General features: G+C 42.0%; 1 protein-coding gene across 1 annotated transcript; it reads left to right on the top strand.

Moving 5' to 3' along the window:
- Positions 1-4,659: 4,659 nt before the first annotated feature.
- On the top strand, positions 4,660-6,698 carry LOC139286041 (piggyBac transposable element-derived protein 3-like). Its single transcript, XM_070906702.1, has 3 exons — positions 4,660-4,786; positions 5,102-6,173; positions 6,416-6,698. The coding sequence occupies exons 1-3, from the start codon at positions 4,660-4,662 to the stop codon at positions 6,696-6,698; spliced, it is 1,482 nt and encodes a 493-aa protein (XP_070762803.1).
- The last annotated feature ends 6,848 nt before the right edge of the window (positions 6,699-13,546 follow it).

The following is a 13,546-nucleotide window of genomic DNA, read 5'->3' as shown; positions in this document are numbered from 1 at the left end:
GATACTCAATATCCGTCCAAGAAGCTTCATCGGTGCAACTGAAAGGTTTAGATTCACCCAAGTTTTGGAAAATCCATATTTTAGAGAAATATTCTCATGTGAGAGTCATTAGAGTCCTGAGACAAGGTGTGGATCGGTGTCAAACTACCGGGGTGAAGCTGTTCTGACCGCACTGTGGGTAGTGGACAATTGATGCAGTCATCCTGTACTGTAAAAAAATACTCAAACTGGCATTCATTGACTTTCTGGCCACTTTGGGGCAGTAAAAGCTGTAAACCGATCATTTATTGCTTTTCCTACTGTGACATCCCAAAAGGTCTTCTGTGAAAAAGGCCTATAGTAATAACTTTGAACCTGCAATAATTGAATGTTTGGCCACTTTGGGGTAGCGGAGACACGCTGTAAACACAACAATGACATATTATCACCTTATAAAGTTTAGCATTAGCATTCATTTGGAGTCATGACTCTGGCCCCTTAACGAATGCAAGTCCAATATACACGCTCACTTTTAGCTCTGATTTAGTCTTCACCAGCTCCTGAAGGAAATATCTCATTCTTTAGCAAGTTCAGCTAGTCGCTAACTTTGCCAGTCGACCAGTTGGTGGTGGGCAGGTAGCGTGCAATGGGCTTTTAGAGCCATTTCGCTGAAAACAGCAAATAGACAGTAAAGTTTCGGACTATAATACCAAAACTATTACCTAAAAGACACTAAAACTCTAGAGGTGACTAAGAGGTGACCCCTTCGGCACGTCACATAGTTATTTTAGTTATTTAAAACGATCACTCAGTAACTCAATAAGCTAACAAGGCTAAGGCTAATATTTGTCAAAATGAGTCAACATTCCCTCAGCACTTTGGGTGAAAGTGAATATTTAAAAAAAGGAACCATGAAATGATTCCAGTCAGTCTCAAGGCTGCTCTGGAATAATGACACTATTTCTGGTACATTTCATTTTCAGTCACTCCATTTTCATGTTAAAGAGTGACGGGCCTACATGCACGGACACTCACATGTAATGAGTTTAACTGATAGTGTTCAAAGACCACGCTTCCCAGGATTGTCTTTCAGCATTGCAAAAGGCACCAACTTCCCTGCAAACGTAAAGAAACTCTTCTGCACATGTACTCTCTGTGTCTTTCCAAGGTCAGTCTCGAAGAGTAAAGCTAGCAGAGGTGCAACACATATAGATCGGTTCGTGAACTAAAACAAGCCCAAAACGTCCTGAAAAAACATACAACATTCCCTTTTTGGGAAAGTGTGCAAATTCAACATCACAGCATATCTACATATTTATATTTATTTTTCATCAACAGCACTTCACAAAACAGGAAAATACAACACTGTCAATGTGTACCTTTCAAAATAACAGTCTCCACTAAATCTACATAGAGTCAACATCCCATTACTACACAATGGTGGGGGGGTGGGGCAGAAAGCAACACATAGACTGTTTTACCAGGTTTGTTACATTTTCCGACAAAAACTGAAAGATGCTACAATCACATAAAAGCTCATAGCGGCTTTAAAGTAGACACGGTGGATTACGTACATCTTGTCAGGTTGTAAATGCAGCATGGTTACATATGGGGCAAAGGTACTTGAGCTGAATGTAACTGTGGGCATGGAATAAAATGCAAATGCTTGCAGTCAGAGGCAGGGCTAGCGGTGTGTAGATCTTCCACAGCACAGGTCAGACAGAAGTGACCGGAGTTTTCAAAGGATGAATTCCTCAGCAACTGTCCATTTGAACATTTGAGTAAATTGGTACTAATCAAGATCCTTGTCAACCCCCCATGGATATGTTATGGTAATATATGGAATGGGGCATTGAAAATCTTACTAATTGCCTCTTGTATGTGTATTGTATCGTAATTAAAGACAATAGAGCAGCTGTGTAGCATTTCACATTATTAAGAGTATTTTTCGAGTTGAGTGCTCTTCTACATTACAGCTGTCACAGATATCATAGATCAAGCACCATGGTACGAGCGCCAGAGCCTCAGAGCGAAAGCATTATTTCATACTCTTCTGGTTTTTCAGGACTTCCTGACTGTCGCACGTGTCTGGACTCCAGGTGTGATTCTATAAAAGTGGCATTTTTTGATTTACAGGGCCATTACCGACCGATCCGGAGACACTGGTTTGGTGTCAAAAGAGCATATCATTATTCTGTTGTATGACAAAGCAGTTTGCCAAAGGAGACTATAATTACATCATTGTCTTCTTTTCGGCTGACTCCCGGCAAGGGAATTATTGGTAATCATCCATGTAATGTGGTGCCACTCAGTTTTTGACAGCTGAGTGAAACCACAGCGCTGTGGTTTTGTCCTTTTAGATGTAAAATCAGAGCTAAAAACCCCATCTGTTCCCTGGGCTCAGCATGCTGTTTCTTATGTGCGTTTTCTCACCGGCATCTATGGCGGCTTCAGTTTTTATACATACAGATTTCTACCATATCAGCCAAGAGGTGATGCCAAAAATACAAAATAAAAAAAATATTATGATACAGAATATTCCCTTGGAAGTGTGTCATTACGCTTGATCAAACACGCATACTGTACCACACAAAACAACAATAACCTCCATCTCCAAAAGGACATCATTATTATTTAAAGCATCCATCTCTGCTCTTAAACCCCTTCACCTTCCTCATGCTGTGGATGCCCTGTCCACATGAGTGGCCTGCCGTCTTTGTGCTGCCATTTAATAAGCATTCTTTAACCTCCAGGGAGACTTCTACTGACTCTGGCAATGCCAGACAGGAACGCTGTGACACCAAAAAACCAGACCTCTTATCTGCCGTCTTCCCTGCCTGCGATTGTCAGCAATAAAAAATAAAAAAAGAAGAGAAAAACAAACTCCACTGAAGCTTCCATCTCCAAACCGGTGGTGCTGTCAGCTCCTATTTAGAATCTGTGTTTATTCTGCACTCCGGCTTTTTATTTATTTAACAGAAAAATATGCATTGGGGTGTTGACTCGCAGGAAGACATGTCAAGACACACAGTGAAACCAGCAGTGTCAGGGCAGTTAACACTTCAGTAGACAGCGCTGTTGGTAAGAGTGCTCACACAGTGATTGTATTGTGTGTCAGTGTCAAGAACAAATGCCTAGGCAACGCCATGCTTTTTTTTTTTTTTTAAGCCATGCAATCCATACCTTGCATGTACTCGAAATCTACATTGATAGAAGCAGCTGTGACGTGCCATTAAAGAAGTGGCGTCAGTTTCACGGTGCGACCAAAGTCAACTAGAACATGAACAGCTCCAATAATCCCTCAGTTCATTTGTCAGTACTAGAGGCGTTCAGGTAGCAGATAGGCGGGGGTGGGGGTGGGGGGGGGGGCATTTTGGCAGAGCATTGTTTGGCTTTCAGTGGATCAGGCCTTCAGCAGAGGAGAGAGTGAGTCAGATTAATAAATAAGAATGCATAAAGGGTGAGCAGTGCTAGCGGGTCTCCCTTGGATATTGCTGAGGAGTCTACACACCTGCCCAGACTGTCAAGCACCAGTAGGCTTTAGTGATTTGGTTTAAGGTAAATTTAGCACAGACCACTGGGGATTTTACATCCAATTCTCTTTTTCATAATACAATAGACGTTGGAGTGGAGGGGAAAGCCAAATAAATCATCTACAGGTGGCCAGTTGGGTCCTCAGTCACTGACTTTGTCAAATTAAATAGTTAGAATTCAAAAGTTGCTCACCTCCACATGGGGTATGTAGTCATATTGATGCATTACAGGAGACTTCTATAAAGTGAGACAAGTGGCCGATGACAACCCATTTTGCCCCACTGGCAACAATTGTTGCCGAAGTATATCACTGTCATTTTCTATTCACAATAAAAAATCTCAAAGGTTCTAATGCATCTTTTTCCACTTATATGCTAGTAGACAACTTAGACTAAGGTTTTGATTTATAAAAAATAATTTCCAAGTGCTTCCTGTCACATGACATCACCTGCTTCCTGCTCCTTCCGGCTGAAGACATGGCGGATGCATATCCTCCTGGAAAGAGATAATTTTCATAAATTTCTTATGATTTTTCCCCCCAAACATATTTATTATTATTTAATCATTGAAGTCTCTAGAGTAACCCTCCCCCAAAAAATTGTACCTGGGATAAATATTTTTTTGTTCATGGGCTTGTTTCTGTGAGTGGCAACAAAAGTTGCCAGTCGGCACATAGCTTGTCGCTAACTAAAGGAAAACACTGTCTGCAGGATTGCTCATAATTTACTTATTTCAAATTGTAGAATGATGTACAATGGCTCTTTTTAGTCCTCTTAGAATACTCTTCCTAGCTAAATAAATTCACAGGTATTCAAGGCCTGTGTCTATAGGATTTTGATACCGTACCATACATCATTTTCTTGCTAGCTGCTAAGCGATCTTTCTTTGTTAGCTAACATTAGGTTGTGTTTCACTGAGGTAAAAAAAATTTTGATGTGCAGTTGGAGGTGCACTTTTATTGACACACAAGTACTTACCATAGCCAATGCCCACACCTAAAACGCCCCCCCACCACCACCACCTCTACACCCCCGCCACAAATCCCCCTTTTCCCTCTGGTATACTATGTATGTAAGCAATTTTCATAAAATAACATAGGTCAAAATAAAAATCAATCATGTATGTTGTCCTTTCCTTAGGTACAACATGGCAGAGGTCCTGGCCATGCTGCAGGACTCTGAAACTCTGGCGGACATCACAGTTGTGCCTGAGTCAGAAATGCATGCACATGACACAGACTGTGACAGCGACCAATCTGATGACGAGGCCACTGGTGACCATAACCGCCTCCCATCGAGATTACTGAAAGGTGAAGGCTTTCTACCTAATTCAGACATGCAACTGCCAAATCCCCCCGATGATGATCCTGGGTGCTCATCCTCAGTGAGTCAGACAGAGACTAGAAAGGTCAGTGGCACAAATGAAAAGGTTACCAGTCAGATCGTTGGGCCCTTGCTCCACAAAACCAAGAACCAAGACAGGTAATTCAAAAAAATCAAGATTGCGGCCAAAGCACCAGCACAAGCCAGCAAAATATATAAGATCCCTCGCTATGTCCCCAAAGAACATGATCCTGGCTTCACATCAGATGATCCAGTGGATATCTTCCTTACATTCTATCCCAAGTCCCTCAGAGATGCCACACTGGAAATGTCCAATCTCTATGCCAAACAAAAAGGGAAAACACTCAACCTGACTGAGGATGAACTTCTGACATTCTATGGTATTCTGTTGACCAGTGGATACAACACAGTCCCAAGGCGGCGTCTTCTCTGGTCAGACGATTTTGATGTCAGCAACACTGCTGTAAAAGATGCCATGCGGAGGAACAGGTTTGATGAGATTATGTCTTCTGTTCATTTAGTAGATAACATGAAGATCACAGCTGACCCGTTCTTCAAGGTGCGTCCCCTGTTTGAGCATCTGAATAGCATCAACAAAGCAATCCCGATAGCAGAAAACGTGGCAGTAGATGAGATGATGATTGAGTATTTTGGAAGGCATGGGTGCAAACAGTTTATTAGAGGGAAGCCCATTCGTTTTGGGTATAAAATATGGAGCTTAGCATCCTCCTCTGGATTTGTCCATCAGATGGAGCCATATGCAGGAAGCCACACACGTCTGGTGGAAACTGGACTTGGTCAGGGTCCAAGTGTGGTTCTTGGCCTGGGAAAGAAAGCTGAAGTGCCACCTGGAGTCAAGTTTTACCACGACAACCTCTTCACAACCCTGTCCCTGGTTGAGATGACCCTGAGAGGCTATGGCAGCTGTGGCACGATGCGACAAAATCAGCTCCACAACGTTCCCTTCACATCACCCCAGACCTTCAAGAAGACACCCAGAGGAGATGCTGAGTATCTGGTTGAGGGAGAGAAGCTGATTGTAAGGCGGAATGACAACAGCGTGGTCACTGTGGTGTCGAACATGGAGAGGGAGTTCACCGAAACTGAGGCGAAGAGATGGAACAAACAGAAGCGGAGCATGGACAAGGTCAGACAGCCCCATTGTATCCAAGACTACAACACACACATGGGAGGAGTAGACCTGCATGACCAGTGTGTCAGCCGCTACAAAGTCAACATCCGGTCCAAGAAGTGGTGGTGGCCATGCTTCAGCTGGGCCCTGAACAGTGCCATGGTGAACAGCTGGTGCTATTACAGGTACACAAGGCTGTATGTTGTTTAGCGATATCACAATCGAGTTTGTGATGTTTGACTCGAGGTCATCGATAGTGCTCTTCGGTCGACAAGAGCAGCAGTGATGATATCCAGACCAACATCACAAACTCAAGTGTGATATTGCTTTTACAGAACATTCTACATATGGGGTATGACGCTGTCATCTGCAAACAAAAACATGGCACGTTCATGCATCTATCATGCTTGTTTTGTCATTCATTTAGGTCCTGGAAAAGCGGGGAGAGGGATCTCCTCTCCTTCCAGAGGCTGGTAGCGCAGACCCTCCTCCTGCGCCATGGAACAAAGCCAAGTAGGCAGGGCAGAGGATCTTCGATGGTGGTGGCGATAACTGATGCCACCAGGTTTGATGATCTCAACCACTGGCCCTGCAACACTGGCAGCAGGTACAAGCGATGCAAGCAATGTGACGGACGCACATCATTTGCATGTGAAAAGTGTAATGTGCCACTACATGTGGAGTGCTTCAAGAAGTACCACACTGCGTAGAATATGAATGAAAGGTAACGGAATGTATGGGAAGAAATACGTTTTTAGAGATTTTATTTCCACCAACTTGTTCCCACCCTTGTTTGGCAGTTTTTCGATTGGCAGTGTGAATTCAATGTTTCAAACCTTTTGTTGTTATGTTTTAACCTGTTGGAGATTGTTTTTATATTATACAGACTTGGTCTGAGATGTAAATCTGTTACAAAAGTTATTTATGAATAAAGAAACCAGTTCAAATTGTTTGATGTTTTGAATTTTATACAGGGGGAACCAGGGTTTGAACCATGATCATTAGCTACCTTCCTGGGATGATAATATCCATTGGTATCCATTTACAGTTTTACACCACCCACCCCCCCCTCCACCTTTTTGTTATTATTTATTATTACAATATTATTAATTTGTTATTACTATGTTATTATTATTTCTATATTATTATTAGGTGACATTTGACCTAGTGACAAGCTGTGTGACTACTGGCAACAATTTTCTTCAAAACAAAGTACAAAATGGAAGAAATAAATACATAACATGATTCAGAGGGACTCAACTGATAAAATTATATGCCTTACAACTCCGAAAAAAATTTGGGCACAAATGGGTTAATATTGGTGGATTACGCCACGGGCTTATGGGACATTTTGCATTTTATATACTTTTAGTGAGAGTCAATATTGGACGATTCTGCAAAACCCCAGTTTACGTTCATGGCTACTAACACTCTTAAAGTTGGGGAAAGATTGTGGTTACGGCTGAGAAAAAAAGGCATACCTTAATGGCAGGTTTGTGACAGAATGCAAACTCTGGTCTCCTGCATGAGAGTCACACATGCTACACGTCCATCCACCACCCCAACCTACACACCCTTACTTTCCGACTTGCTACATAAAGGGAACACTGCTCCCTGTATTGACACTGAATGTTGGCGTTGATTTTTCATCTTCAGGGGCGTAATCATCCAATCCAAGACATTGAGAGTCAGGTCATAACATTGCCTCTAAGTGGTTAATCTAGCCAGCCTGTGACAACAGGACGCTGAGGTTTGTACTGTTAGTGACTCCCTCATCCAGGGCTGATGTGGACATTCACAGTTTACTTGAAGGGTCTCCAGACTCATCCATTTAGGCAGCTGCCAGTAAAAAAGAAGATTTAGTATCCCAGGCACACACTGCAGGCCTTGACTCGCTCCTCATATCTGATACTTTTGAATGGCGCTTCATTTCGTATTATAGAATGTGACTGTGGGTTTTGACTGACTTGAGGCATATCCGCAGCTGTGAAGCTGGCTATTGCTCTTCTCTGAATTCATTGTTGTGTTTAAAGCCCCTACAAATTTGGTTTCAAATAAGTATTTCTTTATAACATCAGATATGCATGACTACATACGCAACAATCCAGAAAAAAAAAACATAAGTTGTTATTTATTAAAAGCTAAACATTCAAACCCCACAGAAAAATGCCAAAACAGAAATATAGACATTTCTCATGGAAAATAAGCAGAGCTGTTGTAACTCTGGCCTCATTGATCAGAGGTAAGAAGACTGCTGAGAAAAAAAGAAAACAAATCAGTGATTATGCTGGTTTAGCCAAACTAACAAAATGATGACAGTGATCAGTTAGTCATTGCCATCCTGGATCATTATATGATAATTACATCACAATTATTGATTGCCTCAAACTAATCTACTCATTTGCCCTGAATGTGATTGTCCAGTACAGTCCTACAGCGCCAATAAATACTCTAAACGTGACCCTTAAACAACCGAAGCATGTCTTCTTAATAATGAGCTGCAGTAAGAGAGAAATAGCTGTATAGGGGAGAAATTGACAATGCATTGTAGAAAAGTATGGAACTACATGGAGTTTCCAGGTCAAAAATAGATGGAATTGTAATTTATGTTCTGAGTCCATGACGTGGGCACATACATACAGCAAACGTACATACAACCTCCTGGGAAACTTCTACTTCCTAAAAAACATGGCATCCTGACCTCATGTGGCACTACTGGGTGTGAGTACAAAGTCCAACCAATGAAGTCATCAACATTTTTTGAAAAATCCCACCTTCTTTTTTATTCCATACCTGGTTGCACATTGTTTTACACTTGATTGATCCGTCACTGCCGAATGCCCAGCCCCTAGTTGTAGGTAATTATACACTTTCATCTTGAAGTCTACTTGTGACCAAAAGTAGGCAAAAAAAAATGCTCTATAACTGTTGTGTTATGTTAACACTCATATTCACACTGCCATCAGTCGCTAATCTCACACGATTAGCACATCTGAGTGTGTGAATTACTCAACTTAACTGTTTAAGAGGAAGTGTATTCACTGCACATATCAGCCTGTCTGTCTGCTGTTTATTTGACCAATGGGGAGGCTGATGTGGTACCAGAGAGGGAGAGAGAGATAGAGGGGGGTGCTGGCAGTGGGCAGCTGGAGGCACGTACACTCGTTAGCCCTGCTCGCTCTCCCTTTCAAATGGGGCCTTAATGATTTATAGATGTTTGCTTTAAAAAGTCATTGGCATTAATCCCATGGCTCATTAACTATTTAATTAAAATTAAATTCTGTGTTAGGACTAAAGCAGATTGAGAGTATTTCCTCCTGGTGGGAGGCTGTTGAATCACCTCATTTTCGGAAATGCTTCATGCGAGGGGGATGTGTACCAACACGCAGCTGACATGGAAGAACAACCGCTGGCGAAATCAAAAGCAGGACTGACCACACAGATTGATCTCAGCTCAGATTCAGGCTACCACTGAGAACACGTTCTGATTCTTTGCATTTCGCCACAATATGCCAGGCATGATTTCCTGTGGCTTATCGACCTGGGATAAGAGTAACTAAAATTCATTAAGCACAAACCTCACTGAATAGTTTTCTGAGAGGCAAAGGTGAGGAGTTCAGAGTTGCAAGAAGTGTTGTCCGTTTATCCTCATCAGCAGCATCTTCAGTGCACGTAAGCTTCAAGTGGACAGCAGGTGAGTCATGACCTGCATATAGAGTAAAGTCTTTTTTTTTCCTGCTGGGAATTAGTTGTATAAACATGAGTGTGAACTGTGACACCACACTCATAACCATACTGGCTCATATTTTTGTTTTCCAGCCATTTTTGGACTCCAAGAAAATCTCCCCGTGCAGCTTTTCAGGGTTTCTGGTGACCGCTGCACAGCATCACTGTGCAAGACTGTTATATAAAAAAGCCAAGATTTTGGATTTGCCCAAAATAATTTCTGCTGACCACCTTGGTCACTGGTGGAGAAGTGACACCTTGAACAGACATAAAGTGCACTGACCTAAAGCATATCTGGGGGTGCTTTTCTGCTACGAAGAAGAGAGCATGCAGTTCACTTACAAACTTATAGAATTGTTTTGTGAGCGTTAAAGGTGCTGGTAGGTCGATTTTGTTACCTTTGGACAGAACCAGGCTGTTTCCCCCTGTTCCCAGTCTTTATGCTAAGCTAAGCTAACAGGCTGCTAGCTAGGGTTTTATATTTAGCATACAGATGTGAGAGTTGTCAATCGTCTCATCTAACTCTCTGCAAGACAGCAAATATATTTATACACATTGTAAAACTATTTCTGTCAAACCTCAACAACAATGATATGAACGATAATTTTGGGCTAATTGGTACTACTTAAGTGCCCATTGTGTCATGTAAACATACATTTGGTAAAGGCTTTGGTAAAGTGATTACCATCAATAAGCTTTATCTCTGAAAATCTGTATAAATACACTGTGTCCCTATTTTCTGTATTTTGGCCTCTAAGAGAATATTTGTTGATAACAATACCCTTGGATCCATCTATCACAGTAACACAGCAACAAGTCATATCGGAGAGCTTTACTGCAATGGTGATACAGTATAATTAAGAGACAACACTCCATCACTGGCCCGAGAATCTGTGTAGTACCTTAAATTGCTTTCTAAATGGGTCTATGTTACCCAATATGTGGTTTTTCTCTGCGTGTTTCAACAAAGTGAAATGAACTTGGTGGGGGGATGGGAGTAAAAAAAGCAAAGATTGATCGGTGTGCTCATTGGAGTAATTCAACCCCAGTCATTTTCCTCTGCAAGTTTTTATAGCATTTAAAATAGCAACGCGGTAATGGCCCACACACACACACACACACACACACACAGATGTGCGCACGCAGAAGTACACATACGCAAGCACTTTGCAGGACAAGATGTGGTCTAAAAGTGCTGGGAAATGAAAGAGGGTCGAAGAGATTAATTCATGTCTCCAGAAATACTCCTTTGAAAGTGTATTTGTTTGCCACCTATGTAAGCTGAGATACGATGGTCCATTTTGGTTATCTGATCATCTACTCCACATATCTGCTCATTGAGAAGTCAAGACATTTTTCCAGACGTTTTCAAAACCGTCGTGTGCTGTATGTTGCATGTACAGTATAGGCTGAGCTTCTTACTGCCTGAGCAGTTAAGCCTATAACTCTTATCACTGGCAACCACTTGAGATATTGTCCAGAGCAGAGGCCGATTTACAGGCTTACTCATTCAAACTATAAAGTAAGCCAAGCACAGCGTAGCATTCGGTTGCCATAGCAGATTGCTTCGAACTTCTTGGTCGCTTTGCTCACCTTCTCATATATATATATCTATATAGATATATATATATTTTGGTTATTTGTTTTAAGTATATTGCCTAATAGAAGCTCTAAATAAATGTATCAGTGTGACATCGCAGTTAAGGCTGCCATTAAAAGTGTGAAACAGCCAGTGCCTGGCCACTGACATGCAAAACTAATTGCTAGGAAATAACAGCATAGTAAGGAGGTATTGCAGTTCCAAACTGTGAACTCTGTACTGCAAAGCCAAAAGGCGTGTTTTTGTGCCACCACTGAGAAATAATTGATTCTCTTTTAATCTTGATACACAATTCAAAGAGACACACGAGCAATTTAGCCTTGCACTTCCATACAGTTGGGCAACTTACAAGAGACAAATTAAAAAGCATTGTGAAAATTGGCTCAGAATAGCCTGACATATTCTGACCATTGGTCAACCCCCCCCCAAAGAAAAGAAGTAGTCTCCAAGCCCAAGCCAAAATAACACTGATTATTAAATTGACTGAGTTTTTTCCAGACTGGAAAGCTCCCTCCAGAGCCACAGAAGACACTAACTGTTTTCACCGGCTGAACAGTACTCTGTGCAACGAGTAAACTGACCTTTTTATATTAAAATTAGTAAATTATATTTAAAGTCAAACCAAGATTAAATTGCATGTTTTGTTTTGCTGCTACAACATGCATATTTGCGTTCTCCTTTGAGGAAAAATCTGAGACCATAAGAAATGTTTGTCTATCCTAGCATTCAGTCAGTTGTCTGCTCTGTTTTTCTCTCCCATCTAACTTACAGGTTTAATTACAGAACCAGCCACTCCCTGCTGGCCTGCAGTCACTTCTCACCTGACCTTCCCCGCCCACTTACTCACCTGCTTCCATTTCTCTGAACAGCTTGGCAGTGTATATATACCGGTCCACCTCCACTCTGTCTTTGCCATATTGTCTAGTTTGCATCCGCACAGCATTAGTACTCCGTCTACGTGGGTGAAGAACTAAGTCTTCATACTGTCTGTCTGTATTTGCATACATCAATACCATCACTGTTCTGTCATGGGCTGAGAGTCACGACGACTTACAGTCACACTAACAGCGGCCTGCTACACAGCACAACATGCACATGTGCATTAGCGTTGCTGCCATGCATCTCCTTCTTATATAACTTCCAAACAGCGACACATCTTGTTCTGCACATTAGCTTGAGCTTGAGCTGGATAAACCACCAAATAAACATCCACTCGGGAAAAGTGCACTGCTAGCATCAGTTTAGTAGCGATTTAGCTAGTCAGCGCATTAAACCGCTTAAAAACCTCCAAGGAAAATTGTCATTTGGTGAGTTTAGATGCTGGTGTGGTCCTTACTCCTCCACACCGCTGCTTACAGAACACAGCCTATCCTTGGCTTGAAACCCACAATTCCCACATTCCCCTGCCTGGTCTCAGGCTGCACCCAAATTGCTTCCTTTTTTCTTAATTGAATTAATCATTAAATCATTATTCTTTACATACATCAAAAAAACAGGACGTCTAACTGTGATTTCAGTTGGACAGGATTGGTTCACCCAAATGATGAAAAACATATTTTCTCACTTCTGATGGTATCTACAAATGACCAAAATTCCCTTAACCTTCACTGTGTTGGGGTGGAAGCAGAAATGTCAAGAGCCAGATACACCTGGACAAATAAAAACCCAAACTATCTGCATGGCCAGATTTGAAACAACCCTATAAGAAAATGATATTAGCCTGAAGTACAATCCTGGTTTCCCCGCTCTTCACCATGCACTGTCACTGTAGAAGCAACAACCTGAGGTACTGGCAGCCGTGAGTAAGACATGCACCCCCGTTTTCATTCCTCGTTAGGCCAATCATGTGCTATTTGCGAGTTCTAAATATTTGCCTTTGTTTGACATGGAGGTAAAGCTCCTGAATAATGTAGATGAGAAACACATTAGCATAAGGAAATGAGTAACGTGGCTGCAGGTTACTGCTGTGGATGCAGGTGTGTGTGTGTGTGTGATGTGTAACACATTGCCTCGACGGATGTTGATGTGTGCAAACACGGCTCGGAGTATAAACCCTCGAAAAATGGCCGCCTCACCCTGTTGTTTGGGCAGACAATAACAGAGCTGCCGGTGGGTTATGACTTTTCCCACTAATGTCTTTGCTAAAGTCTGGCTAGCGGCCAGTGGGAAGAGGCAAACTGGCAGACGGCACCACATCAATATCCCAACTAGCCACCAGAGCCCGACTCAAAC

The sequence above is a fragment of the Enoplosus armatus genome, chromosome 1 (assembly GCF_043641665.1).
Source record: "Enoplosus armatus isolate fEnoArm2 chromosome 1, fEnoArm2.hap1, whole genome shotgun sequence".
Classification (NCBI taxonomy): Eukaryota; Metazoa; Chordata; class Actinopteri; order Centrarchiformes; family Enoplosidae; genus Enoplosus; species Enoplosus armatus.
Note: the sequence above shows the minus strand (reverse complement) of the source record. Positions and strands in the feature narration are given on the sequence as shown.